Source organism: Poecile atricapillus, chromosome 11 (genome assembly GCF_030490865.1).
Source record: "Poecile atricapillus isolate bPoeAtr1 chromosome 11, bPoeAtr1.hap1, whole genome shotgun sequence".
NCBI classification, from domain to species: Eukaryota; Metazoa; Chordata; class Aves; order Passeriformes; family Paridae; genus Poecile; species Poecile atricapillus.
Genome location: NC_081259.1, coordinates 308,359 through 331,870, shown reverse-complemented (window position 1 = coordinate 331,870; position 23,512 = coordinate 308,359). Strand labels below are relative to the sequence as shown.

Sequence of the window (23,512 nt, the reverse complement as noted above, 5' to 3'; positions counted from 1 at the left end):
CCCTGCACCAGGGGCATCTTGCTCCGGCTGCAGGGCTGTGCTGGACACAGGGGCTGCAGCCAGGCCCCAGGCTGTGGTGAAGGGACTGAGCCTCCTGCTGTGGGAAAGGGGTGCGAGGTGCCCAGGCTTTTCACACACACATGCACACTCACGAAGCCAGTTCCTGAATCAGCTGCCCTCGATTCACATCCCCATGAGCAGCTGCTTCCCCTCAGGTGAGGGACATTCCCTGCCTCTCCCCACCGCATCTCCTGCCCAGCACTGGCTACTGCCCACAGCCAGGAAAGGGTAGTCCCTGGCCCTGGGGGAAGGTCTGCTGGCAGGGTTCCAGCCAGCCCCTGCACCTGCAGAGCAGATCTGCCTGCCTCAGAGGCCCACAGTCCCCGTGGCCAGGCCACTGCCCCAGCCGGGGCACCCATGGCATACAGAGCACAGGCAGCGGGGCTGGTTTGCATAGTTCTGAACATTTAATAACTCAGTCTCTCTAGCGTTATATCCACATCCATTAAATTAAAAACAGGCTCAGGAGGCAGCTCCCGGCTGATTAAATTACAAGAAAAAATTACTGTGCACCAAAATGTTGTTATAGAAAAATAGTCCTGTGGCCCCTGGTCAGTGGCTCCGTCCATGGCTGGCGCAGGTGGGAGCCTACACCATGGCCCCGGTGTGTGGCGGCGGACGGCAGAGGGGCTCGTGGCACTGGCCCCCAGCCCACAGGGAAGGGGCAGCAAGGGGAAGGGCTCCAGCAGGGAGCAGAACAGATTGTCACCAAGTGGGGGCAAGGCACGTCAGGGGGCTAGGGCTGCAGGAATGCTGGGCACTGCCCAGCACAGGCAGGACACAGGCAGAGCTGGGGCAGTGCTGGCACTGGCGCTACCTGACAGTCCCAGCCAGCAGCACCTACAGCCCTGCCCAGGGGCAGAACACAAGGGGCCCAAGGCAGCCCCCCAAAGCAGGGACTGTGTGAGGGGTCCCTGCCCGGGCTGTGGGCTGTGCCATGGGCACAGGGTCAGGCGGTGCTCAGCCTGATGCTCCCCGGTGCCAGGGCCCCTACCCGCTGCAGGCAGCGGCGGTGGGATGGGCAGGCAGTGGGCAGCAGCAACAGCTGAGGCCTGGCCGTTATTGCTGTTGAAGGGCACGAGTGGAAGCAGACAGGCCCAGGGGAGGTGGCAGGGAGCTGGGACACAACAAACTGAGCCTGGGATGCAGCTCGGCAGAGGCCGAGGGTGGGAGGGGCAGGGGGATGCTGTGGCAGAGCTGGGCTCAGCCCTGGGGGCAGAGCCACCCCTGCCCCAGCCAGCCCACCTTGAACCATGGCAACCCAAGGACTTCACACGCTGCCCACCCTGGAGAACTCACAGGACCCCAAGCAGCAGCCACAGACCCAGCGTGGGAGACACTGCTGGCCAGGCAGGCCAGGAAGCATCAGGGACCCCACTGCCACCAAACGCCCACGCAAGGGGCACGGGATGGACGCAGGGCCAGGAGAGATGGTGCAAGACTGGGACGGTGCTGTGCTGGGGATGGTGCCTGCAGGACCATGCCTGGCCGCCCAGACTGGGGCTGAGGGACGGTGCCAGTGGATGGGAGCCGTGGGCTGCTGCAGTGCAGGAAGGGGACAGGGGCAGAGTCCAGGGCCCCTCAGCCTCACCTGCCCCAGCCCTGCGGTGCCGGGCAGGGAGGAGGGAGGGGCAGGAGGGCTCATCAAAGGGCACTTTGGTCTCTGATGAAGGCAGTCCTCTCGCTGTGGGCCTCATAATCCTCACCGTCCGACTCAGAGGGACCCTCCTCCTGCCAGATGTCAGAGGGGAGCCCCTTGTAGGAGATGATCCCACTGTCCAGGGCATACACCTTCACACCCCGGAGGCTGAAGCCTGAGCGTGCTTGCAGCACCAAAAAGATGGTGACAAAGATGATGACGATGAGGATGCAGCTGAGGCTGGCGATGAGGACAGGCAAGTTGACTGGAGGGGGGGCCTCAGCTGGTTCCTCCCCATCTGCCAGGGCAGGGGACGCACGGCTGCTCTGTGTCTGGTGGGAACAGGAGAGGTCTAGGCTGCTGAAGTGGGAGTGCGCAGGACAGGTGAGGCACTGGTTGGGGCCAGGTCCTGCACAGGTGGCACAGGAGGGGTGGCAGGGCAGGCAGAGGTGAGGTGCAATGGGCTCCACGCTGTTCTCCAAGTTGTAGTGTGTGCTCTGGACACCGGGTGCGAAGCCGGGAGGGCAGCGCTTCAGACAGCTCTTCTGGTGCAGGTAGTACCCCTCCTCACAGACTGTGGGACAGGCAGGGTCAGCACGGCCTGGGGGCTGCCTGTGCCCACATTCCCTCCCTGCTGTCCCCATACTCACCCACACAGGTCTGGCTGGGGGTCAGGGTCTTGCAGCCGCTGCTCTCCAGCTGGTTGGAGAGGCTGGGGGAGTCGGTGGCCGTCCCATACAGCACAAGCGTGAACTTGGTAAGCGTGCCTGCAACAATGCGGGGTGAGGACCACAGAGGTACCCATGAGACCACCCATGCCTATGACAGGCACAGAGAGGGGGCTCACGCTGGTCCCCCATCCTGGCTGCCAGGGGACAGCAGGGTTGTGCCCACCAGCTGGGAGAGTGCCTCTTGTGGGGCCACGCCCCTGCAGAGGAGTCCCAAGGGGCAGGGGATCAGGTGAGCCGGCACAGGGTCTCCTGCCTGGACTCCCACTGCCCCAGAGGGGCTGCAGCACCATCCCACATGCCCAAGTCCAGACTCTCCCCAGCCAGATCATCCAAAACATCCAAGATGTTACTGGCCCCTCAGCTCAGGAGCAGCAGGGGGAAGCTGGGTGAGCACACCTTGCATCCCAGACTTGGAGGGAGGCAGTGGATGGGGAAGGACACCCCTACCGTAGTTCTTGGCATCACTGGTGTTCTCAATCTCCAGCACCCACTCCCCGGAGGGGTCCTCATCCCATGAGTGCGTTGTCATGAAGGCCCAATCATTGAAGCCATCAGCTGAGAAGTCGTGGGGCCTACGCACCAGAGACAAGATGTGAGTGTGAGCATGTCCCAAACCCAACTGGGCCAGGCTAGGCCAGAGGCCAGCCTGGGGCATCCCACAGCCCAGCACCCACCTGGCAGCCAGGAGGGTGGAGCGGGTGCCCATGGGGCTGACCAGGTGGATGGCCAGGTCCCCCCGCCGGTTGTAGGACAGCGTCAGCCTGGCCTGCGCATGCTCCAGCCGGCTGATGTAGTTGGCTTTCCCCAGGCAGGCATCCACTTTCCGCCGTACTTCGAGACGCTTCCCAATGTCCCTGCCGAGGACAGGCATGTGTGAAGCCAGTCCCAGATCAGGGGGATGTGCCAGAGTCCCCATTCCTTGCTGTGGGGCTCTGCAGCTGTTCTGGGGACTGGGCACCAGGGTAGCTAGAGCAGGAATCAAATCCGCAGTGGGTCAGAGTGGCACCCCCGGTGTACCATTCCCAGACGGGTGCAGACAGGAGAAGGGGCACCCCAGCTCTTGGGCATGGCAGGGGGAACTGCTCTGCCCAGCGCTGCCTCCCCAGGCACCACTCCATGCAAACCCTGAATAGGCCCTTTATCCACACACTGCAGGCCAGCTTCACCCTGCATGGCACAGCCAGGGGCGGGATGGGCAGTGCTGTCCCCATCCTGCTGCTGGCGTGCAGCCGCTCCCCCCCATGATGCTGGCACAGGATGTGCCTGCTGTATCCACACAGGGCTGGCTCCCCAGGGGGGTCAGGGCAGGACCCAGCCCTAGCTCCCTTCATGCACAGGAACATGATCCCCCCCACCCGGGAGCCCCTAGGGAGTGCCCCGGCCACAGACAAGACTGCACATGCTGCACTGTGGCAGCAACAGCCAAGCAGGAGTCAAAGGAGCTTCTGTCTGCCCCCTGAAAAGACCCTCTGTCCAGGATGACTCGTGCTGGCTGCACCCCAACCACAGTGCCCCAGTCTGCCCACGTTCACTGGCCCAGCCCTACAGCCAGGAGGCTCAGTGAGGTCAGAGCGGGATGGCTGGAGGTGCCTTTCTCAGCTCTCCCCAGGCTCTCTCACAGGAGGATGCTCCAAGGGTCTTAGCAGCAGTTCTGTCCCTGAGATTCTCCCCACTCCCTGCTCTGGGCCCAGAGGCTCTCAAGCTCCTGTGCTGAACAGATGCCAAGTTATCCTCCTGGGCTCACCAGCCCATACCTGGGCTCTGCAAGGATGTCAATGACACACTTCCTCTGAGGTCCCACCGTGGTCCAGTTCTTGGCCAGGCTCACCATGGCCCCAGCATCCAGCAGGCCGTAGCCATACGAGTGGCTGACTGTGGACAAAGAGGGGGTCAGCACTGCTCCGGGGGGTACCCACTGGGGGAAGTTTGCCTGGCCATGCTGCATGCTCACTGGGCTCTCCTGTCTCCTTCACCCCACAGGGCTGCCAGAGCACTGTGCCTCAGCACCCCAAGGCTAGTGGTTCATATGGCACTGGGAGACCCCAGTCCCACCCCAGTACCTTTGCGGCCAACACCATTGGTGACCCAGTCATTGGCATTCAGGTGAGCTGGCTTCGAGGTCTGCACCACCAGGTGCTGCATGTCCCGCCAGGTCAGGTTCTTGCTACAGGGAGACATGAAGCTCAGATCAGTGCTAGTTCCTGCTGGCCCCAGGTCCAGGTGCCACTGCTGCATGGGGCTGGCACAGCCATGTCCATCCAGCCCCCTCTGTCCCACCCTTACTTGGCTTCCAGGGCGAGGGCGATGATGCCAGCGGCCAGGGGCGCTGAGGCCGACGTCCCGGTGTGCAGCTCAGTGCACTTCTGTCTGAGGTCAGTCGTCACCTGCGAGGACGAGTGCCAGGGCAGGAAATGCTGCAGGCACATCCCACCCCCTGAGCCCCTGGCCTGCAGACAGCAGCAGCCCCCACTCACAATCTGCTTCTCATTCTGGTTGCCACTGCTGTAGGTGGTGGCAAGGGTGGAGGAGCAGGCCTCGCTGTACCAGGGCACGTTGCCGTACTGTGTGGTGCTGCTGATGGACAGCGTGTAGATGCTGTTGGTGTAACCGTCACAGTTGCAGCTGTCATGCTCACGGCCCCCATTCCCTGATGCCCAGACGAAGATGGAGCCCAGCCCGCCTCGGCCCTAGCAACAGAGGCAGGGTGAGGGCAAGCACCAACACTGCCACAGACAGGAAACCCCAGGAGCTGGGGACAGGTGGATGGTGCCAGCCTGAGTCACACAGACAGAGCAGATGCAGCTGGGATACAGGGGACAGCATGACACTCCAGTCACAGCCCACCAACCTGGGTGCCCTCACCTAGGCCTATGGAGGGTGCCCAGCACCTTGGCAGAGGCTCCAGGGCTGTAACAGTGGGTAACACACCAGGCAGCAGGAGGCCCAGACAATGTGAGGCTTCCAGGAGCCCAAGTCTTTTTCTGCTCACAAGTCACCTGGCCTGACTCTGTGTGGGATTGCAGTGCCTGGCAGAGCTGCAGGAGCTCACAATACAGTCCTGGCCATGCCTCAACACCTAAATGTGGCAGCTACCCGCGCAGAGGATGTGACAGAGTCAGCATGGCACCACGTGAATCTCTCTGTAGGGAATCCTGGGCAGAACATGACATTTCCCCAGGCAGGTGACACTGCCAGCTCAAAGGGACAGTGGAGGAGGAGGATGGGTGGAGGAAGTGGGGGAGAGCAGCTGGCACAAAACCAGACAAGAACCAGGAGAGGGCTCGGGAGAGCAGGGAGAGAGCATCCCACACAGGAGCCCTCACAGCAGTGAGATAACACCATATGGGAGGAGTCCTGACTCAGAGCCATCACACAGGAAGAACAAGAAAAACTAACAGAGCCTGATCCTAGAGATGGGGCTGAAAGATGGCTCATCCCAGGAAGGCCAGGGTAACAATGAGGACAGGAAAAGGGAAGGGAGATCTGGAGGGAGAGCAGGAGTAAGGCCAGTGCTCCCCTAGCAAACCGTCCTTCTCACCTGGCTGACCCCACGGAAGAAAGCCTCCTCTGCCAGCCGGGCCGGGCCATCCACAGTCTTGCCATCGTCCTCAGGGCCCCAGCTGGCACTGTAGATGTGGATGTGGTTGGGGTTGAGACCCAGGGAATGGGCCTCCACAGCATCGGTCACCTCCCCATCCAGCATGCGCACACCTAGGGCCAGAGAGCAAATGTCATGGGCAGCCAGCTGGGGCAGTGGCCACAGTGCCGCTGGTGAGAACCCTCCAACCCCTGCTGCCACCTGTACCATGGACTGTCACAGGGCTGCTGCAGCCAGCAGTGCCAGGGTCCCCAGCTCAGCTGCTGCTGAGGCCACTCAATGCTCACAGGACCCCACGCAAGGCAGGGCAGCACCCACCTCCGATCCTGGCATTGTACGCCACGCCAACACCACAGATCCCATTGTTTGCCACAGCAGCCACTTCCCCAGCACAGCGCGTGCCATGCCTGTAAGCAGAAGAGGACAAAGCATGCTCATACAGGGTGTGAGGAGCACAGGGGTCGGTACTGGCTGCAGCCCCAGCAATCCCCACCCTGCCTCCTGTCCTCCTACACCAGGTAGCTAATGAAGGCTCCTCCATCTGCCCCCCTGCTCCAGAGCCAGGGCACTGAACAGCCCACAATGGCTCTGGGCAGAAAAAGGATGCTGCTAACATTGAAAAGGGAGGCGAAGCATTCCCCATGGGGCAGAAATATGCCGCCAGCCTCACAGCTTCCAGCAGCCCATGTGGGGTGGTGCTGCACTAAGTCCCTGCCACACTTCAGCTCTGTATCTTCACCCCTCCCTCCTGCCTCACCTGTTGTCATTCATCTGTGTGTAGCGGGGCTGTGGGTCTGGGTCCTGGTCATTGACGTCAAAACTTGCCCCTGGGTCCTGGAAGACAAATTGGACACTTGGAGACTGCCTACCTTAGCCACTGAGCCCCGCTGGCCTTACTTCATGCCTGCACTCTATGGCCTGAGGCTGAGCTGAGCAGGTGGGAGGCTCCAATCCCACCTCCACATCCCACCATGGTGGGTACTAGCCCTGCACTTCACAGCTCTGAGGTTGCCATGCATGCACACAGCAGCCCAGACCAGCTCCCATGGCACTCCGCCCTGCACCATCACCCAAACTCACATAGTTGGCCTCCAGGTCAGGATGGTTCTTCTCAATGCCGTCATCCAGGATGGACACCACTATGCCCTTGCCCGTGTATCCCTGTTCCCAGGCCTGACGCACGTTCAGGTCCCGCTGGTTCGTGTTGTACTGCAGAGAGAAGCCTTGGTACTAGGAGATGTGCCCAGCCACAGCCACTGTGATGGGTGTGTGCCCAAAACCCACCCAGCTCTCACCCTGCTCTTCTGTGGATTTCAGTGAGGAACCACAGGGACCTGGGCACAGGGTTGGGCACAACTAGCTGAGAAGGGCTGCTCTGAAAGCAAGACTGAGCCCCAGACTGTGCTTGTGTCCCACAGACAAGGCACCCTTTGCAGAGATAAGGCTTGTGCCCACACTCCAGGAAGCAGGCAGAGTCATGGACCCATTCCTAGGCCAGACAAAAGGCAGTACCTCCTAGTCAAGTCCTGGCCCGCCCCCAGCCCTCCCAGCACTCCAGCCAGGAGCCACAGCTCTGCAAGCAGAGCCTCCTCCCCAGGGTGTTCCCATAACACAGCGCTGGGAGAAAGCTGCCCCAGGCTTTCCCCCTCCTCCTCCTCCCTCCTGCCAGCCTAGCAGCCACTGCCTGACAGCAGTTCCTAGGCTGCCACGTCTGTGTCCCCAAACTTGTAGCTGCAGTCATGAGCACATGCCCTTTCCTCACCCAGCACTCACCAGGTACCACTGCTGCGGGAACTTCGGGTCTGTGGGCTCCATGAAAACGTCTCGCTTGGTCCTGCGCTTTGCCACCTGCTGCTCCAGCCACTGCACCTGAAGGCAGAGAAAGTGTGGGGTCACCCACTGACTCCTCATGCCCCCAGCCCTCAGCCTGACTGAGAAGCTCTCTCCAGGAAGCTCAGTCAGCTCTGGCCTGGCAGAGTATTGGACCTGTCAGAGCTGCTGCCATCCCCAGTCCGCCCCTCCAGGCCCCCTGCCTGGCTGTGCCCTGCAAAAGCTGCACTCCAGTGGAGCGGGACGGTCAGAGAGCCAAGCTACACTGAGACACAGGCTGCCAAGAGCTGCCACACCACACCACATGCCTTCCAGGGCCTGGGCTGAAGCCAGAGTATGGGGAAAACAGCAGCCCCCACACACCACTGCTCTGGGATCTGTTTATGGCCCTGCACACCTCGTCCTGTGTACAAGTACACAGAACTCTCCTGGGAACAGAGGCTCTCGGGCTCTCCTGGGCCCTGGGATTGCAACAACCCACAGGCCAATGACGCTGGCTCCACCAGCTCCCTGCCCTTGCCAGACACACGTGTGCTCCCACCTGCCTCTGCCAAGGAGTGGTTAAGGCAGCTCAGCCCTGTCTCGTGCCCAGCAATGGCTCACGTGCCCCTGTGAAGTGCCCAGGACCAAAGTCAGGCCCTCCTCACTCGTACCTGCGGTTCCCTGGCCAAGCGGCTGTGCCAGGGCTGGTGGGGCGAGAGGGAGCGCTTCACCACGCCGCGGTGCTGGAAGTGGTAATAGTCACCAAAGATCTGCAACAGAGAAATGCTGCTCATGGGACAGACATGACAGCCTGGTCTCCTTGACTCTCTACACCCCATATCTGCAATCCTGAGCTCCAGGGCTGCCATGCACAGGCTTGGCCCCCTACTCCAGAGTGGCTGGTGAGGCTTATGTCCAGTACTCTGGGTGGGACCTCCTGTGAGAAGATATGGCAGCTGGTGACAAGGCAGCTGGGAAGACCCTGGAGTAGCAGAGTATGCAGCTGCTGTGCACCTCACCCTCCTGCAGGTCCTCATATGGCAGCAAGTCTCACATTGCCCAAAAAAGCTGCTGCCCTGGCTTGAAGGCCCCAGGCAAGCAGTGGCAGAGAGGGACAGGCCTTTCAGAGTCAGCCTGTGAGAGACACCAGACTAAGGGGACAAACCCACTGCTTCTTTCCCAATGCCAACCAGCTCCTCCTGGAAGAAGGTCCCAGTGGCTCCAGGCCCCACACCCCAGGTGTAACCAGCCAGGGCAGGGTCTTCACCAGCCTCTGCACCTCTGGACAGGCTGCTGGCTTCTCCCCAAGTACCCCACTGGAACACCCAGCCTCTACCTGGGGCACAGGCAGTTTCAGTACGGCAGAGCAAGGGGCATGCAGGCATCCAACCCCAGCAGGGTCCAACTCCCACTGCCAAGCAGCTGTGCTGTGCTCACCCCAGCTCCACTCCCATGTGGGGACAGCCCAGACTGGGACTTCAACACAGTCCAGCTGGGGTAGGATGAGAATCCAGCACAGCTGGTGGGGACAGGAGGCCATGCTGCCGCCCAGATGGTTATTTTTAAACCCCAAACCCTCTCCAGTGCTGTCATTTCCGTATCCCCTCCCGCACATCCTGGGGCTGACAGACACAGTGGCCCCACCCTAGCCATCCAGGGCCTCCCAGCCCAGCAGCCTGCCCTAACTGGGGAGAAGGGGCCAAGCACGCACCCAGTCCCCTGTGAGTCACAAAGCTCAGGCAGTAGCCACAGGCAGGATCCAGCTGCCTGGGCTGTGCTAGAGCTGGAGGGGCTGGGCTGCAAGTGCTGTAGGAATATGAGGACATCTCACCCTCCTCCACCTCAGGCTGTCCCAAAACGGTCTGTTTGGGGCTAACAAACCTCCCCAGCTTATTAGAGCTCTGTAGATATGCTGCCAATTTGGACAGACCAGGCCAAGCAAGGTGCACCCAGCTGAGCACAAGCTCAGGCCCAGGGCAGCAGCCAGCTCTCCCAGGTACGCACTTCACCACAAACGCTGGACCCGCTCCTCTGGCACACTGTGTTTCCCCAGGACAGCCCAGGATGCCTGTCAGTTCAGAGCCCTTGAAGAGGTGTCATGGTACAAAGCCTCTGCACAGGGCTGGTGGGAGAATACAAGCTGCAGGCTGGTTGCCCTCCCTCAGCATTCCCTCACCCCTTCTGGGGGTATGGACAGAGCCCAGATTGCTCCTGCACACAGACTGCAGCTCTGACTGGTCATCCAACTGGATTAGGTCTGCCCTGACACCGTGGTGGCAGCCAGGAGCTGGCCAACCCACACAATTCCACCCTAATCTCCACTGTCCCTGTCCTCAGCAAGGGCAAAGCCACCCCCCAGCACCACGTGTCTCTGGTGCCAGTTCAGTGCTGCTGCCCAACCCCTGGCCACAGCTTGCAACTACTCTGGCCAGTCCCAGGGCTAGAAGGCTGCCTGTATGCCTGACCACGGCCCCGGGAGTGGAGGAACATGCTGACTGTAGCCCAGTGGTGTGGGAGACAGGACCACCCCTTCCCGGGATGGCATAGTCCTGCCAGCACAGCCGAGGGATGGCTTCATCAGTGCCCTTCCCCAGTGACCCCAATCCCAGCAGCAGAGGGCAATGCCTGTGCCCCCTTTTCTGCACAATCCCAGCAGTGCAAACCCCCCCACACCAACCTCACTGCCACACGCCGCCCCCACCTCTGACCCACGACCTGCCACTGCCCCCTGTGTCCTTCTCAAGCCCTCCTCAAGGCCACTGGAACCAGTCATCAATATGCACACTGGCCTGACATGTTCTTTCCCCTGAGATCTGCTCTGAGAACACTGACAGAAGCTGCCTAAGGCCATGCCATGGCCCATCCAGTGTGGACACCCTCACTGGAGCCTAGCCACAACCCCCACAGTTCATTCCTACGGCACAAAGCCCGGAGGACTTGGGGCTCCCTGACCCAGGGGGCCCTGAGTAGCCAGTGTCCATACAGGGCTCCTTTTGGGTGGGAGGACAAGGCCATGCTGGCTCCTGTAGCAGCTACCTTCCCACTGCCACTGCTCCCAGCAGCTGCTCATAGCGAGGTCCTGACACCACAGCCACCAGTTGTGCAATTTCCTCTGGGATTTCACCCTGCACTTCCTTCCCAGAGAGACAGCTCACTGCCAGCGCAGCCATGCACGCTGCCTGGTCACTGTCTGACGGCAGTGGCCCCCTGTTGGGGGGACCTGCTGACACACCTTCTGCCAAGGACAGTTTAGTTTAGGGGTAAGAATATGCAGCTACTGTCATAACCCCTCTGGGGATAGCTCAGAGGTGCTGCTGCCGTCCTGCTGAGCTGCAGCCAAGCTGCACTGGGCAGCTTGCTGTGGGGAGCAAGAGTGGAATCTGGAAGCCTCGCCATCCATCATCACACCACACTTCAAGGCCAGTTCTTTCACACTAGGATGGGCTTTTCCCCCTTCCCCATGCAGTAGGCAGTGTGCCACGCCATGTCACCAGAAGGTCCCAGTGACAGGGGGAGGCCCTGGCTCCATACAGTTAATTGCCACCATCCAGTCAAGACAGCAGATGCTGGAAGGCCACAGCAAACAGGCAAAAACACGGTGGCCCTGCTGCCAAAAAGAGCAGGCTCCAAGCCAGCTCTGGGACTAAGTTCAGCACCTGCCCAGACCATGGCAGAGAACACTAGTTCCATTAGAAGAGGGAAGCAGGAGACTTACCGGGCCTAAGTTGAGGAATCCATGCTTCCCGGCCAGCCTGTCAGCCTCCTGGGGTCCTGCAGGGACGAGCACAGCCCAGGTGTTGGTGTAAATACGCTGGGCCAGCACCTCCTGGTCCAGGAGAGTGAGGGCAACCACCAGAGTCCAGAGCAACAGCAGCGAGCAGGGTCTCAGATCCATCAGAGTATCGGGGTTCCTCGAGCTGGGGAGCAGGAGGGTCCCAGGAGCAGGAGAGTCCTGGGAGCAGCAGCCTCCCAGCGTCAGCACTCCGAGGCACACTGGCCTCTCTGCCCTGCTGGTCCCAGCTCAGCCCAAGCCCACATGGGGCCAAGCCCACAAAAGCACAGGAACAGACTGTCCAGGACAGAAGCACGATCTGCAGAGAGACAGGAGAATGGTCAGGCCCAGGGCACCTTTCCTCAGACCTAGGAGGGCAGGATGCACCATGCCGAGACATAGGTGAGCCATAGGGCAAGGAGGCCTTGGCACACAGCACACTGACAGCCGAGGAGCTGCCTGGCTTGGCGGTGTGCCCACGTGGCTGCTCCTGCATGGAGATGCTGTTTACCTTGCCTATTACCCAATGTTTGCTTATAAACACAGGGACTCAAACAGGAGGAGAGGAGGGCACCAAAGGAGAGGAGAGGCAACGCAAGGGACACTGTTCCTCCTGCTGCCACTACCCCTGCTCCAGCTGGGACTATCTGGGTACAGAGGTGGGAGCAACTGGGATGGGAGGCTCCAGTCCCAAGGGGAGACCAAAGGAGATGTCCCCAGGTGCTGTGCGAGGAATCCCAGCAAAATGAGAGAGTGGGAGGAGGAAAGTCAAGGTGAACTTCTGATCTCCAGCTAGCAGAGCCCCAGGCTCTCATCTCCACAGCCATTGACCAGGCAGCGCCTGGCAGCCATGGCAAGCACTGTGCTGCCTGTTACCCACAGCTCAGCTGTGCCCTTCCCCTGGAGCACAACATGGTGACACCGGTGTGACTCATCCCCACAACTCAGTGGAAACTAGGACCAGGAAAAGGGGCACACCATCACCTCCAGCACGAACCCAGGGATGCCCAGGAAGAGCTCACACCTTGTGGGAGGGCAAATGCAAGAAGCTTGTAAGGAAAGAGAAGGGAGTGACCCATCCAGTGTAAGGGAGCCCACGACATGAAGATGCCGGGGTGAGCTCCACACCCAGAGCTCCAGAGAGACTCTGGAATATCTGGTCATGCTTCAGAGACGGCTGGAAAGGTGAGAGCCGGCAGTTCCCCGAGGAGCCACATCCCCCTCTGTCCAGAAGCGGCCACAGCGAGCTGGCAGCTTGCAGTGCTGCGGGAGGCGAGAGCTCCTAGCAGCCGCCGGAGACCCCGCCGTAGGCTACGGCACAGACAGTGCAGCGACTCCGGCCAACGGGGTTCCCACAAGCGACCACACCTCGGCCGGTCCCGGGCCGGAGCAGCCCGCCGAAGCAGCCAGAGCCGCCAGCACCCGCCGGAGGCTGTGCGGGAGCCCCGGGTGCCAGACTCCCCCGGCCCACAGCACAGCACGGCACAATGGAACACTATCTGCCATGGTTTACCAGAGCCTGCGCCAACGGGCCGGGCAGTTTCCCCACCTCGTTGGTCCCGGCGCCAGCAGCCGCTCCGCTCCGCTCCGGCGGTGACCGCCGCACGTGGGGACAGTCCGGCCGCCGGGAGGGAGCGCGGACCCCGCGGCGCCTCCCCGCCGCCAGCGAACCAGCACCGCGTGCCGGGACAGCCCGGCCCAAGGACCCAGCCCCGCACAACACCAACCAACCCAGCGGCGGGCCCGGGCCTGCACCCGCGGGGCGGCTCCGGCGGCGGAGCTCCGGACGGCGGCGGCCGGGCTGGGGCCAGGGCGAGATGCGGCCTGGCTCCCCCTCGGCCTCCCGCGGCGGCGGCTCCGACTGCCCCCGCCGCAGCCCCGAGAGCGGCCGCCCGGCCCCCACTCGCTCCCGGGGACCGCTGGGCCCGCACATCCCCGCCAGCAGCGCCCTTAGCCCGGGGCTGTCCAGCGGCTGCGGCCCCGCCGGTCCACCCGGCCCCGGCCCCGCCGCCGCCCGGGTCCCGCCCGGCGGGGCAGCCCCAGCTGTCAAACCGCGCTCACCGGCGGGCCGAGCCATGCCAGGCCGATGCCGCTCCCGCGCCCTTACCGCGCGGCCTGCCCGCTCCGCTCCGTCCCGTCGGCAGCCGGGCCCGTCTGTCGGCGGCGCCGCGTCACGCCGCGGGGCGCCCGGAGCGCCCGCCCCGGAGCCGGGCCCGGCCCAAGCAGGGGCGGCCGGGGCGGCCGGCGGGGCCGCTTGTTTACGCCGCGCAGCTGTCAGCGCCGCCCGGCCCCGCCCCGACGGCCGAGCCACCGGCCCCGCGCGGCTCCCTCGGCCCGGCACGGCCCGGCCCGGCCCGGCCGCCGCTCTGCCGGGCGCCGCCGGATGCCGTCACCGCCGCCCGCCCCTCCCGGCCCGTGCTGCAGCGCCGGCTCCGGCACGGACCCCCGGCAGCCCCTCCGCACCGCCTGCCCGGGGCACCGCCGGAACCGGGGCCGTTCCCCGTCGCCAATACCGGGCACGGCCCGGGGCTCTGCACGGCCTTTCCGGCAGCCGGGCATGGGGCTGTCCTCGCCACCCGGGGTACCCATGCCGGCCCCGGCAGGAAGCCTCGGTGTGCGCTGTGAGAGCCGTGAAGCCCCCGTGGGCCCCGGCACTGACCAGGGCTGTAAGGGTGCCTGCGGTGAAGGGCACGCAGAGGGTGCACCCCGTCTCCAGCCGGTGCAGCAAGTGGTGCGGTATGCTGCGACATGGGGCTGGCACAACAGCAGCACCACCACATCAGCCTGTTCCAGCCCTGGCGGACCCCGGAGCAGGGAATCCCCCCAGCCAGGCTGCAGGAATCGCACTTCCCATGAGGTCCATACCGTGGGGCTGCAACCCCAGGTCGGTGTGCAGCAGCCTGACAAGAGAAACTCTCTGGTAAGGAACGACACAAGGAAAATCTATCAGCTCCGTTTCAAGAGAGGGACTTCCACCAAGGACAAAAAATGAGAAGTGAAACACAGCTTCAGTCATTTGTAAAGAACAACCTACTGTGGGCACGGGACCATGTCATTAGCAACACAAATGCAGCAGAGCCCAAAGTGACCTGAACCCAAACTGACCTGAATCCTTCACACTTGTGACGAGTCTGGCAGCCCTGGGCAGGAGCAGGTCCTAGTGCTCTTTACAGAGAAAAGGAAGTCACTCAGATACCATGATCGAGATCATGAAGCATTAGCAATCACACAGGAAACTGTCACCTTGGTAACCGAGATGCTGAGAACAGCCCAGAAAATCTAGCACAGGGCAGGTTGCTGTGCTAAACTGGGTTAGTTCTGCAGGGCAGCACTCTGGCCACAGGTATTCAGGCTGGGCTGACCCTGGCATCCAGCCCCAAGTGCTGCACCAGAGACCACCAGCCACAGGGGCTGCAGTGCCCCAGGCCCACCTTCAGGGCCACGGTCCCCCCAGGGGGAGAAGGCACCCATCAGACAGGCAGCACTCACCCCAGTGTCACTGCAGCATGCTCAGAAATCCTCCCTGTGGCCGGCAAGCCCAGGCTGGCCCTTGGGGGCACAGGGAGCCAGCTGTGCCCCACGGAGTTTTATGGTGGACAGGGGCAGGTGTGGAGCTGGAGTCCAGAGCGGTGGTGGGAGGGAGGATGGGAGGCGGGCTGCCTGCCCCACTCATGAACCTTATCTCCGGATGCCTCCTTTGGGCGCTGGCAGCAGTGCCTAGGCAGGTGAGGAGCTGCTGCGCCTGGCTCTGTGACATTTGGTGAGAGAGGAGTTGACAAAGGGCCCTTGTCACCACGGGTTTGTCACAGCGCTGCGGGGCAGGCAGGCAGGAAGCACCAGGCTCTTACGCAAACCACTGGCCTGGGACTCCCACTGACCCCAGAGCTGTGCCAAAGAAAACACCTGTGCCGGGAAACACCTGGCTGCAGGTGGCACGACACCACGGACAAGGAGGAGAGCCGCTGTCCCAGCAGCCCCCTGGGACCCAGCTCCAGAAGGAGCACAGAGTGGGGCCACCAGCAAGGACCTGAGTGGCTGCTGTGCCCCACTTGCCTCACGGGGCTGCCGGGCACCCCTCTCTGCCCCCAGCCATGATGCAGCGAGGGGCTGAAACAGCCACTGCCGCACAGCTGCCAGGATCATGAACCCTCCTCTCAGACTTGGGGACCACGGCTCAGAGGCACCAGTGCAGCCCAGGAGACAGCAGGAGCAGCTGCTCCATGCAGCAGTGCCCAGCAGACTGGCAGCACTTCTGCCAGCCAGCCGTACTGTCCCGTCCTGTGACAGGATCCCCTGGGGTTCTCACTACAGCCACAGGGAGCCAAACTGCTCACTGAGGGTGGGAGAGAGTCCCCCACACTCCCCTTCACTGAGCAGACTGTGGTGTGGCTTGGCTGCACACACAATCAATAGAAACTCACTTTCATGGAAAAATCAGGTTCATTTTTAGCTTTCAGGTTGCAGAACACAACTTCCCATCTGCCCAAGCTCCCTGGGAGGCAGAGCAGCACAGGGCTGCACCCCTGCCTGCAGGCACCCCAGCCTGGGGGACCTGCAGGATTGCAAGTGAAAGCAGCCAGTAAGTGGGCAACAGCAGGGAAAGGGCAGAGAGCCCACACAGAGAAACCAACAAAGAAAACCAAGTAACAGGCAGCAACAGCAGGTAGAAAGATCTGGATGGACCAAATCAATACCAGAAGGTTTACCCAGCACAGAGCAGCCTGCTCTACCCCCAATGCTAGCAGAGGTGAGCCCACAGCCCCTCTGCTGTGCTGTCCAGCCCTCTCCCTGCACACATCCTCACGCTCTCCAGAAGCTAAGGTGGCATTCCCTTTCCCTGGAGTCTCTCCAGTCCACCCCCACCTCTCCACAATCGATACTACTAGCAGGCCCTTTGGTGCCCAGGGAGCTGGGACTGCCATGGCCCAGGCAGGATCTGTGCTCCACAGGGTCCTGCTGGCTCCTGCACTTCTATTCATCTCTGGCTCCCAGACTAAACATCTCGCTGTAGCCACATGCAGGGACTCAGGCCCAGCCCAAACACCCTGACCTTGTCCTTGCAGATACAAGGAGTAGCTGCTCGAGGTGGGTTCTGTAACTATCTTCCTTAGGCTTTGTCAGCAGCAGTCATAATGCTGCCAAGGTATCATCCACAGCCTAGTCTGGCTCTGTCTCTGCTCTGGGCTGTGGGACATGCCCTTCCATCACATCCTGTGACAGCACCCTGTCATCACCTGCTGTATGGGCGCAGGGATATCCTTGCCCAGCCTAAGTCCATAAGGTGGCTGTGGCACTTGGGGCGCTCCACACAAGTGACATGCACAGGAACACAAGCACACCCGGGCAGGAAACATCAGGCTGGGAGCCCCCCTGCAGCCCAGCAGTAGGAATGCCGTGTGCCCAGGGGCTTCAGTGGGGAGGGCGTGCTCACAAGTATGGACACCCAAACCCAGCCCAAAGACCAGCAGCTGTGGCTGGCACTGAGGGGCAGACTGGCCCATGCTCCAGGCTCACTCATGGAATGGCTGCCAGCCTTCCATGGACTCACACTGCCCCAGGAACAGGGGGCTCAGCCCCACAAAGTGCCTCTCACCCCACTGCAACCCAGCTGCCAACTGCCAAGCGCTGCAGGGCCAAGATGTCAGCGTTTGTGCCCCACTGTGCTGGGGAAAGGGAACATGGGGCGAAGAGACTTCACAGCATCTTTCTGCCGGGGCCTCCAGCACCTGCAGCCACAGAACTGAGCCAGGCTTGAAGGCATTTCCCTGTTTGCCCAGGTCTTTAGTTTTGCTTCACCTGAACGGGACAGCGTCTGCTTTGTGTGCAGTGCCCAAGCTTCCCCTTAGCTACTGTGGCCAAACGTTCCTCCAAGCCCTGCTGGAGCTTATTCCTTGCCACGTGGCACAGGACTCACCGGGTGGGAACAGAGTGTGACAACATAAACACAGAGTGGGTGCTCTGGTTGTCACCTGGGCACAAAGGCCAGAAGCAAAACAACAAGCACACAGATCCACTCTTGCTCATTCCTGGCTGTGGCTGTGGTGAAGTGGCTGTGGGGAAAGGCTGGGGTCGTGGCTACTTCGTAGGAGTTTCTCCGTGAGCAGCCGGGTGCTGCCTGCGTCAGCACCTCTCAGCTCCTGAGGGCTGCGATGTTTGGCAGTGTCGGAGCGAGTGGCTGCTGTGGGATGTCCCCAGGCACACATCCTGCCGCAGAAGATAATAGTTTCTCTTAAGTTGGGTAAAACTGCGTCACAAGCCGCTACAGCCATCTCTGCCACCTTCTGCCTGCTACCTTCTGCCGGCTTCTATGAAGAAAGGAAGAGGTTTTATCTTCCAGGAAATCTGCTTGCTAACAGGGAAATTTAGGAAGCAGGGGGGCAGAGCCATGCTTTAACAGTTCACTGGAGAGCAGGTGCTCTTGTGCTTGTGTGGCAGAGGCCATGTGGGGTGAGCCCAGTTCTGGCAGCCAGGAAAGCCCAATGCACATTTGCTTTTCCAGTTGGTGGGTCAGCACTGGAGCACGATCCTCAAGGGAGTGCAGGGAAGTGTTTTTCTTTTGGTGTCCTTGGTCTGGGCTGGGAGATGTCACTCTGGCAGGATCTCCTGCATCCAGTCTAGGGGAGAGCAGACCCAATTTTTGGCAGCAGTACCACCCTGGTCTGGTCCCAGAAGTGGCTGCAGAGGCCCAAGGCCACCATGGAGGTTGGCTCTCTCCTGGGTGTACAGAGATGCAAGGGCTGGGCAGATCCAGTTGGGTGACCGTGATCTGGCTGGGCTGCAGGCGAGGGTGGCTACCCCAGGCATGGTTGTGCCCTTCTCTAGAAGTCCCTTCAGTAGTTCTGGGGAAGGGTGTCCCTGCAGTGCCCTCCATACAGACCTGTCTCTGCCACAGGCAGAAGTATGGGATCTGTCTAGGGCTCTCCTGCTTCAGTGTGTCCCTGCATGAGACAGAGCTTTCCAGGCTCCCTTGATGCCCTGAAGCTGGTGGTTTGCCTGAGACTCTGAGGCATTGGTGCCTTTATAATCCTACAGCACCTTTATAATCCTACAGCGTCTATAGCCTCTGCCGGCCGACGGCCGCTCGGCCGGTGCCTCGCCCTGACGCCCGTTGGGAGGGAAACCCGCACCGTGCGGGAGGGAACGGAGCCTCTCCCGGCCGAAGGCGGACGGCGAAAAGATCGGAGCCTCCCCGTGCCACCCAGCCCCAGGGTCCGGCGCACCCCGCCCCGGGCCGAACGGGAGCAGAGCCGGAGCCCCGGTCCCCGTCCGGCACCGACCCCCGGCCCAACGTCACTTCCGGCCCTCGGCACGGGCCTGGTCGCGGCGGAAGTGACAGAGGTTCCGGTTCCGGTGAGCGCTCGAGGCGCCGTTGTCAGCGGCACCGCTCGGCCCGGCCCGGCCTCCGCCCGCCGCCACCATGTCGGTCCCCAGCGCCCTCATGAAGCAGCCGCCGATCCAGTCCACGGCGGGCGCCGTGCCCGTCCGCAATGAGAAGGGTGAGCTGGGGGGCCGGGGCCCAGCGGGGTGGCCGGATGGGCGCGGGTCCGGGGCTGGGACCGGGGCTGGGACCGGGGCGGCGGGGCCGTGACCCCCGGTGACTGCCCGGCGCCCGCAGGCGAGCTGTCCATGGAGAAGGTGAAGGTGAAGCGGTACGTGTCGGGAAAGCGGCCCGACTACGCGCCCATGGAGTCCTCGGAGGAGGAGGACGAGGAGTTCCAGTTCATCAAGAAGGCGAAGGAGCAAGAGGTGGAGCCCGAGGAACAGGAGGAGGAACTGGCCAACGACCCCCGGCTCCGGCGTCTCCAGAACCGCATTGCCGAGGATGTGGAGGAGCGGTGAGTGCTGGGTCAGGCAGCAGCTGAGCCCCCTTTGCCTGCCTGGGGCTGGGCAGCCGCGACTCTGCCGTGCTACAGGGAGAAACTTCACGGGGCAGGAGCCGGGAACATTGTCCAGGCACTGCAGCAGTGTCTGGGACTTCCCATATCCACTCTGCACTGTACCTTGGACTGCTTTCCAGCCAGGAACCAGCCAGGTGCAGCCCATGTCCAGGTGTGTTTGGGTGGATGGTAGCAAAAACAGGCACGAAAATAGAAATTAGTGCTGCGTGCTGAGGCTCAGGATAGTGAGGAAGGATAGTGTCTCATGAAATATACCATGGGTAGGGAGCACTGAGTGCTGTTTGCCTCCCGTGGAGCTGCTGTTGGCTTTGTTTCCACTAACAAGGAGTCTTCTCACTGGGAACTCCACTTCTTCCTTGAAGCATGGCCAGGGAAGAGCTGCCAGTGCCCAGCCACTGCAGCCTCCTGCGAGAGAACGCATTTGCTCTGGCCACGTTTGGCAGCCCCAGCCTTACCATGGCTTTGCTTGAAGCGACTTGTGAGGAGTCCTTTTCCTGCAGCCCCCTTATGCTCCAAGTACTGTAACTGGTGTCTCTTGTAGGCTGGCGAGACACCGCAAGATCGTGGAACCTGAAGTGGTTGGAGAAAGCGATTCTGAAGTGGAGGGGGGAGAAGCTTGGCGCCTGGAACGGGAGGACACCAGTGAAGAGGAAGAGGAAGAGATCGATGATGAGGTGTGTTTGCAGAGCTGGACAATGGGCCTAGCAAAGCTGGAAGGGCCGTTTGCATGGATATGTGGGCTCTCTGATGTACTGGACAAGTGTCACACCAAGCCATGACTTAACTGGTGGGTCACCATCCTCTGGCATGGGACACTTGGGGAGGCCACACCACGCCCAGAGAGGCAGGTGCATCCTCTCAAGGCCAACACTCCAGACATGATGTGTGTTTCACAGGAGAGAAAGAAGTGGTAGCAGGGCTGACCTCTGACTCCTCTGTTCTTGTCCCCATCAGGAGATTGAGCGGCGGCGTGGGATGATGCGTCAGCGAGCACAGGAGAGGAAAACTGAGGAGATGGAAGTGATGGAATTGGAAGATGAGGGTCGGTCTGGAGAAGAGTCTGAGTCAGAGTCTGAGTATGAGGAGTACACGGACAGCGAAGATGAAATGGAGCCACGTCTCAAACCAGTCTTTATCCGCAAGTAGGTGATGGAAGTGCGTGGGCTGGCCCTGGATCATGGTTGTCAGAAGCTGAGGCCCAAGGAGACCTTACTGCCAGGGTCTCTTCTCACTCTGAGGAAGCCATTCACCTCCTTGGGGTGGGACAGGATGGTCACAGCCTGGCAGGGCTCAGCTAGGGAGCAAAGGGCAATCCCTTTATCTACAGCCCCATATCAGTTGCATTGCTGTGGGATCAGGCTGTGTGGAGTCTGACCAGAGCCTTTGGGAAAGGGCCATACATACGGTGGCAAAGGGACTTGGTAGTCCCCAGAAAAGTGAGATCTCCAGGACTTGATCTGTCTTGGAGAGGGCAAAAGCAGCTGCAGTGTGGGAGGCAGTGAGAGACTGAGTGGCTGCACTGGCTCATGGGAGGGCTGAAGGCTGCTGTGGCCCTGCTTTCAGGAAGGACCGGATCACAGTTCAGGAGAGAGAAGCAGAAGCCCTGAAGCAGAAGGAGCTGGAGCAAGAGGCAAAGAGGATGGCAGAGGAGAGGCGCAAGTACACGCTTAAGGTGCGGAGGGGTGGGCTGGAGGCTGGAGGGGGAAATCACTGCAGCAAGTTTAGCTTGGACCTCACTGCAGATTGTAGAAGAGGAAGCGAAGAAGGAGCTGGAGGAGAACAAGCGCTCACTGGCAGCACTGGATGCACTTGATACAGATGATGAGAACGATGAGGAGGAGTACGAGGCCTGGAAAGTCCGTGAGCTGAAGCGTATCAAACGAGACCGCGAAGAACGAGAAGCGTAAGTATGGTCTGATAGACAGGAGGCTGAGAGCCTCCTGAGAGCTTCACAGGTAGTTGAAGCACCTTTTCCTCAGACTGCCCTTTGGCAGCAGGGTCCCAGCTAGACTGAGTGCCCAGAGCCCCTCCTGCCCACCCTTGTGGTGCCTTTGCTCCCCAGCAGTAAATGTGTAAACTCTCAGGTGGTAGCTGGTGGCAGCCTCTCTCCCAGGAGATGCTGTGGGGACACAGGGTCTCAGGGGCTTTTCTCCCACGCAGCATGGAGAAGGAGAAGGCAGAGATCGAGCGTATGCGGAACCTGACAGAGGAGGAGCGCCGGGCTGAGCTCCGGGCCAATGGCAAAGTCATCACCAACAAGGCAGTAAAGGGCAAATACAAATTCCTGCAGAAGTACTACCACCGCGGCGCCTTCTTCATGGTGAGTGTGCTGGGGCCCAGGTGTGGCTGCGGGTGTGAGGCTGCAGGGCTGCCTTTTCCCTGTGGGTAGCCTCCCCCCTCCCACAGTGCCCTGGGGCTGGGGGTGCCGTGGGACAAGAGCCAACCTTCAGAGGCAGCGTGGGGCTGAAACTGACCCAGATTGACCTCACCAGAGCATGGCAGATCAAGGGTTCCCAGATGAAATTGAGCTGAAGCTTTAGAGCTGTCCCCGTGCTGCTGTTTGGGCCGACAGACCCAGCCAGAACCAAGTCAGCTCTGCATGGGCCACTGGAGAAGCAGCTTGGGGAACAACGCTCACATCCCCCACTCTAGCGGGGGTTAATAGGGCTGCAAGTACTGTGGCAGCCCTGGCAGAGCAGCAGGATGAGCTTCAGGCAGCTTCCACCACTGCTGCCAAGACTTGCTGGAACCTTTTAGGCTGAGCAGGTTTGTCCTCCTGCAGGATGAGGATGAGGAGGTGTACAAGAGGGACTTCAGTGCTCCGACCCTTGAGGACCACTTCAACAAGACCATCCTGCCCAAAGTCATGCAGGTGGGTGTGCTGGCAGAGGGTGCCCAGCCCGTATGCCAAGGGGTGGGAGTTCTGAGCACAGGGGAGCAGCAGGTCCTGCATCCCCCCAAACAGTGGCTCACAAATTCTTCTGATCCCCAGGTCAAGAACTTCGGGCGCTCAGGGCGGACGAAGTACACACACTTGGTGGACCAGGACACCACCTCCTTTGACTCTGCCTGGGGCCAGGAGAGTGCACAGAACACCAAGTTCTTTAAGCAGAAGGCAGCAGGGGTGCGGGATGTCTTTGAGAGACCCTCAGCCAAGAAGCGAAAAACAACCTAAGAGCACGGGCAGGAGTGTCTGGTGTGGCTGATGCTGGCAGGAGCCACAGCTCCTGTGGCCAGGATGCTGCCAGCTGCTAGAGCCTGGGCAGGGCCAGAAGGGACATGTTCCAGGAATCCTGTGGTGACGAGCCCTTCCCCTGCCTGTAGCATGCCTACCCTGAAGCGGTGTCCCACTCCTTGTGCTGAGCAGACCTGATGGGTTCCTTGCCCATGCACCATGGAGGACAGCCTGCACCATAGCCTGTGGTGCTGGCCAGGCTGCTGGCCACAGTATGTCTCAGCAACGGCCACCGTGGAGTTTTAGCAGTGTCTGCCACATTGCAGCACCACCCCTGGCTCCAGCACATCCACTTCTGGAAGAATTACAGGACTTTTCCACCCATCTGGTCTACAACCCCTTGCTTGTACTGTCCCTGGTGTTAGTCTGGGCCCTGTTTTGGGGTGGTCAGCGGTGACCGCATCTCTTTACTGCGGTCCTGCTTGGCTTTTCTACCTATGTGGGGTGGGAGGGTTTGATTAAAGATTTGATTTTCTTACACACTGGTCCCTTCGCTCTCAAAGACATGGCCATCCTGTTGTGCACCTCCCTTGCGGCAGCACAGGAGGCACCAGTCTGAGCAGGGCATGAATGATTAGCTGTCACCACTGTCTCAGGCCTGTGCCTGGGCCTGTCCAAACTGTGCTGCTCTAGGATCAGAAATCAGAAGAGGGGAGAGCAGCATTCACCAGTGCTTAGGCATTTTGTCCTGCTCCAGTCACAGGGGTGCCCAGCTGGCACTGCCAACAAAATGCCACATGGCTGGGCCCCACTTGTGGGTACTGTGC

At 61.2% G+C, this 23,512-nt stretch overlaps 2 protein-coding genes across 3 annotated transcripts; one reads left to right on the top strand and one right to left on the bottom strand.

The window, feature by feature from the left end:
* Window positions 1–445: 445 nt before the first annotated feature.
* Window positions 446–13,982, bottom strand: FURIN (furin, paired basic amino acid cleaving enzyme). 2 transcript variants are annotated; one of them, XM_058846564.1, is made up of 16 exons: window positions 13,720–13,982; window positions 11,556–11,931; window positions 8,512–8,610; window positions 7,802–7,897; window positions 7,109–7,237; window positions 6,786–6,862; window positions 6,347–6,435; window positions 5,969–6,141; window positions 4,905–5,117; window positions 4,714–4,814; window positions 4,491–4,594; window positions 4,185–4,302; window positions 3,105–3,284; window positions 2,878–3,002; window positions 2,350–2,466; window positions 446–2,273 (listed from the first exon to the last, which is right to left on the bottom strand). In XM_058846564.1, exons 2-16 carry the CDS (start codon window positions 11,733–11,735, stop codon window positions 1,705–1,707), a joined length of 2,370 nt encoding a protein of 789 aa, XP_058702547.1. In that variant the 5' UTR covers window positions 11,736–11,931; window positions 13,720–13,982; the 3' UTR covers window positions 446–1,704. The 2 variants fall into 2 exon arrangements, with proteins under 2 accessions (XP_058702547.1, XP_058702548.1); XM_058846565.1 differs by having other exon boundaries at window positions 13,674–13,808.
* Window positions 13,983–18,946: 4,964 nt separating this feature from the next.
* MFAP1 (microfibril associated protein 1) lies at window positions 18,947–23,225 on the top strand. Its single transcript, XM_058846566.1, has 9 exons — window positions 18,947–19,108; window positions 19,228–19,447; window positions 20,052–20,184; window positions 20,465–20,652; window positions 21,074–21,182; window positions 21,253–21,413; window positions 21,671–21,830; window positions 22,293–22,382; window positions 22,503–23,225. The coding sequence occupies exons 1-9, from the start codon at window positions 19,030–19,032 to the stop codon at window positions 22,683–22,685; spliced, it is 1,323 nt and encodes a 440-aa protein (XP_058702549.1). The 5' UTR covers window positions 18,947–19,029; the 3' UTR covers window positions 22,686–23,225.
* The last annotated feature ends 287 nt before the right edge of the window (window positions 23,226–23,512 follow it).

Excerpts from the sequence above, each read along its gene's own strand:
- FURIN (XM_058846564.1), bottom strand. The coding sequence starts at position 11,735 with ATGGATCTGAGACCCTGCTCGCTGCTGTTGCTCTGGACTCTGGTGGTT. Across the intron at positions 8,611-11,555 it reads GATTCCTCAACTTAGGCCCG|ATCTTTGGTGACTATTACCA; the intron begins GTAAGTCTCCTG and ends TCTCTGTTGCAG. Across the intron at positions 7,898-8,511 it reads GCTTGGCCAGGGAACCGCAG|GTGCAGTGGCTGGAGCAGCA; the intron begins GTACGAGTGAGG and ends CTCTGCCTTCAG.
- MFAP1 (XM_058846566.1), top strand. The coding sequence starts at position 19,030 with ATGTCGGTCCCCAGCGCCCTCATGAAGCAGCCGCCGATCCAGTCCACG. Across the intron at positions 20,185-20,464 it reads AGGAAGAGATCGATGATGAG|GAGATTGAGCGGCGGCGTGG; the intron begins GTGTGTTTGCAG and ends TGTCCCCATCAG. Across the intron at positions 21,414-21,670 it reads GACCGCGAAGAACGAGAAGC|CATGGAGAAGGAGAAGGCAG; the intron begins GTAAGTATGGTC and ends TCTCCCACGCAG.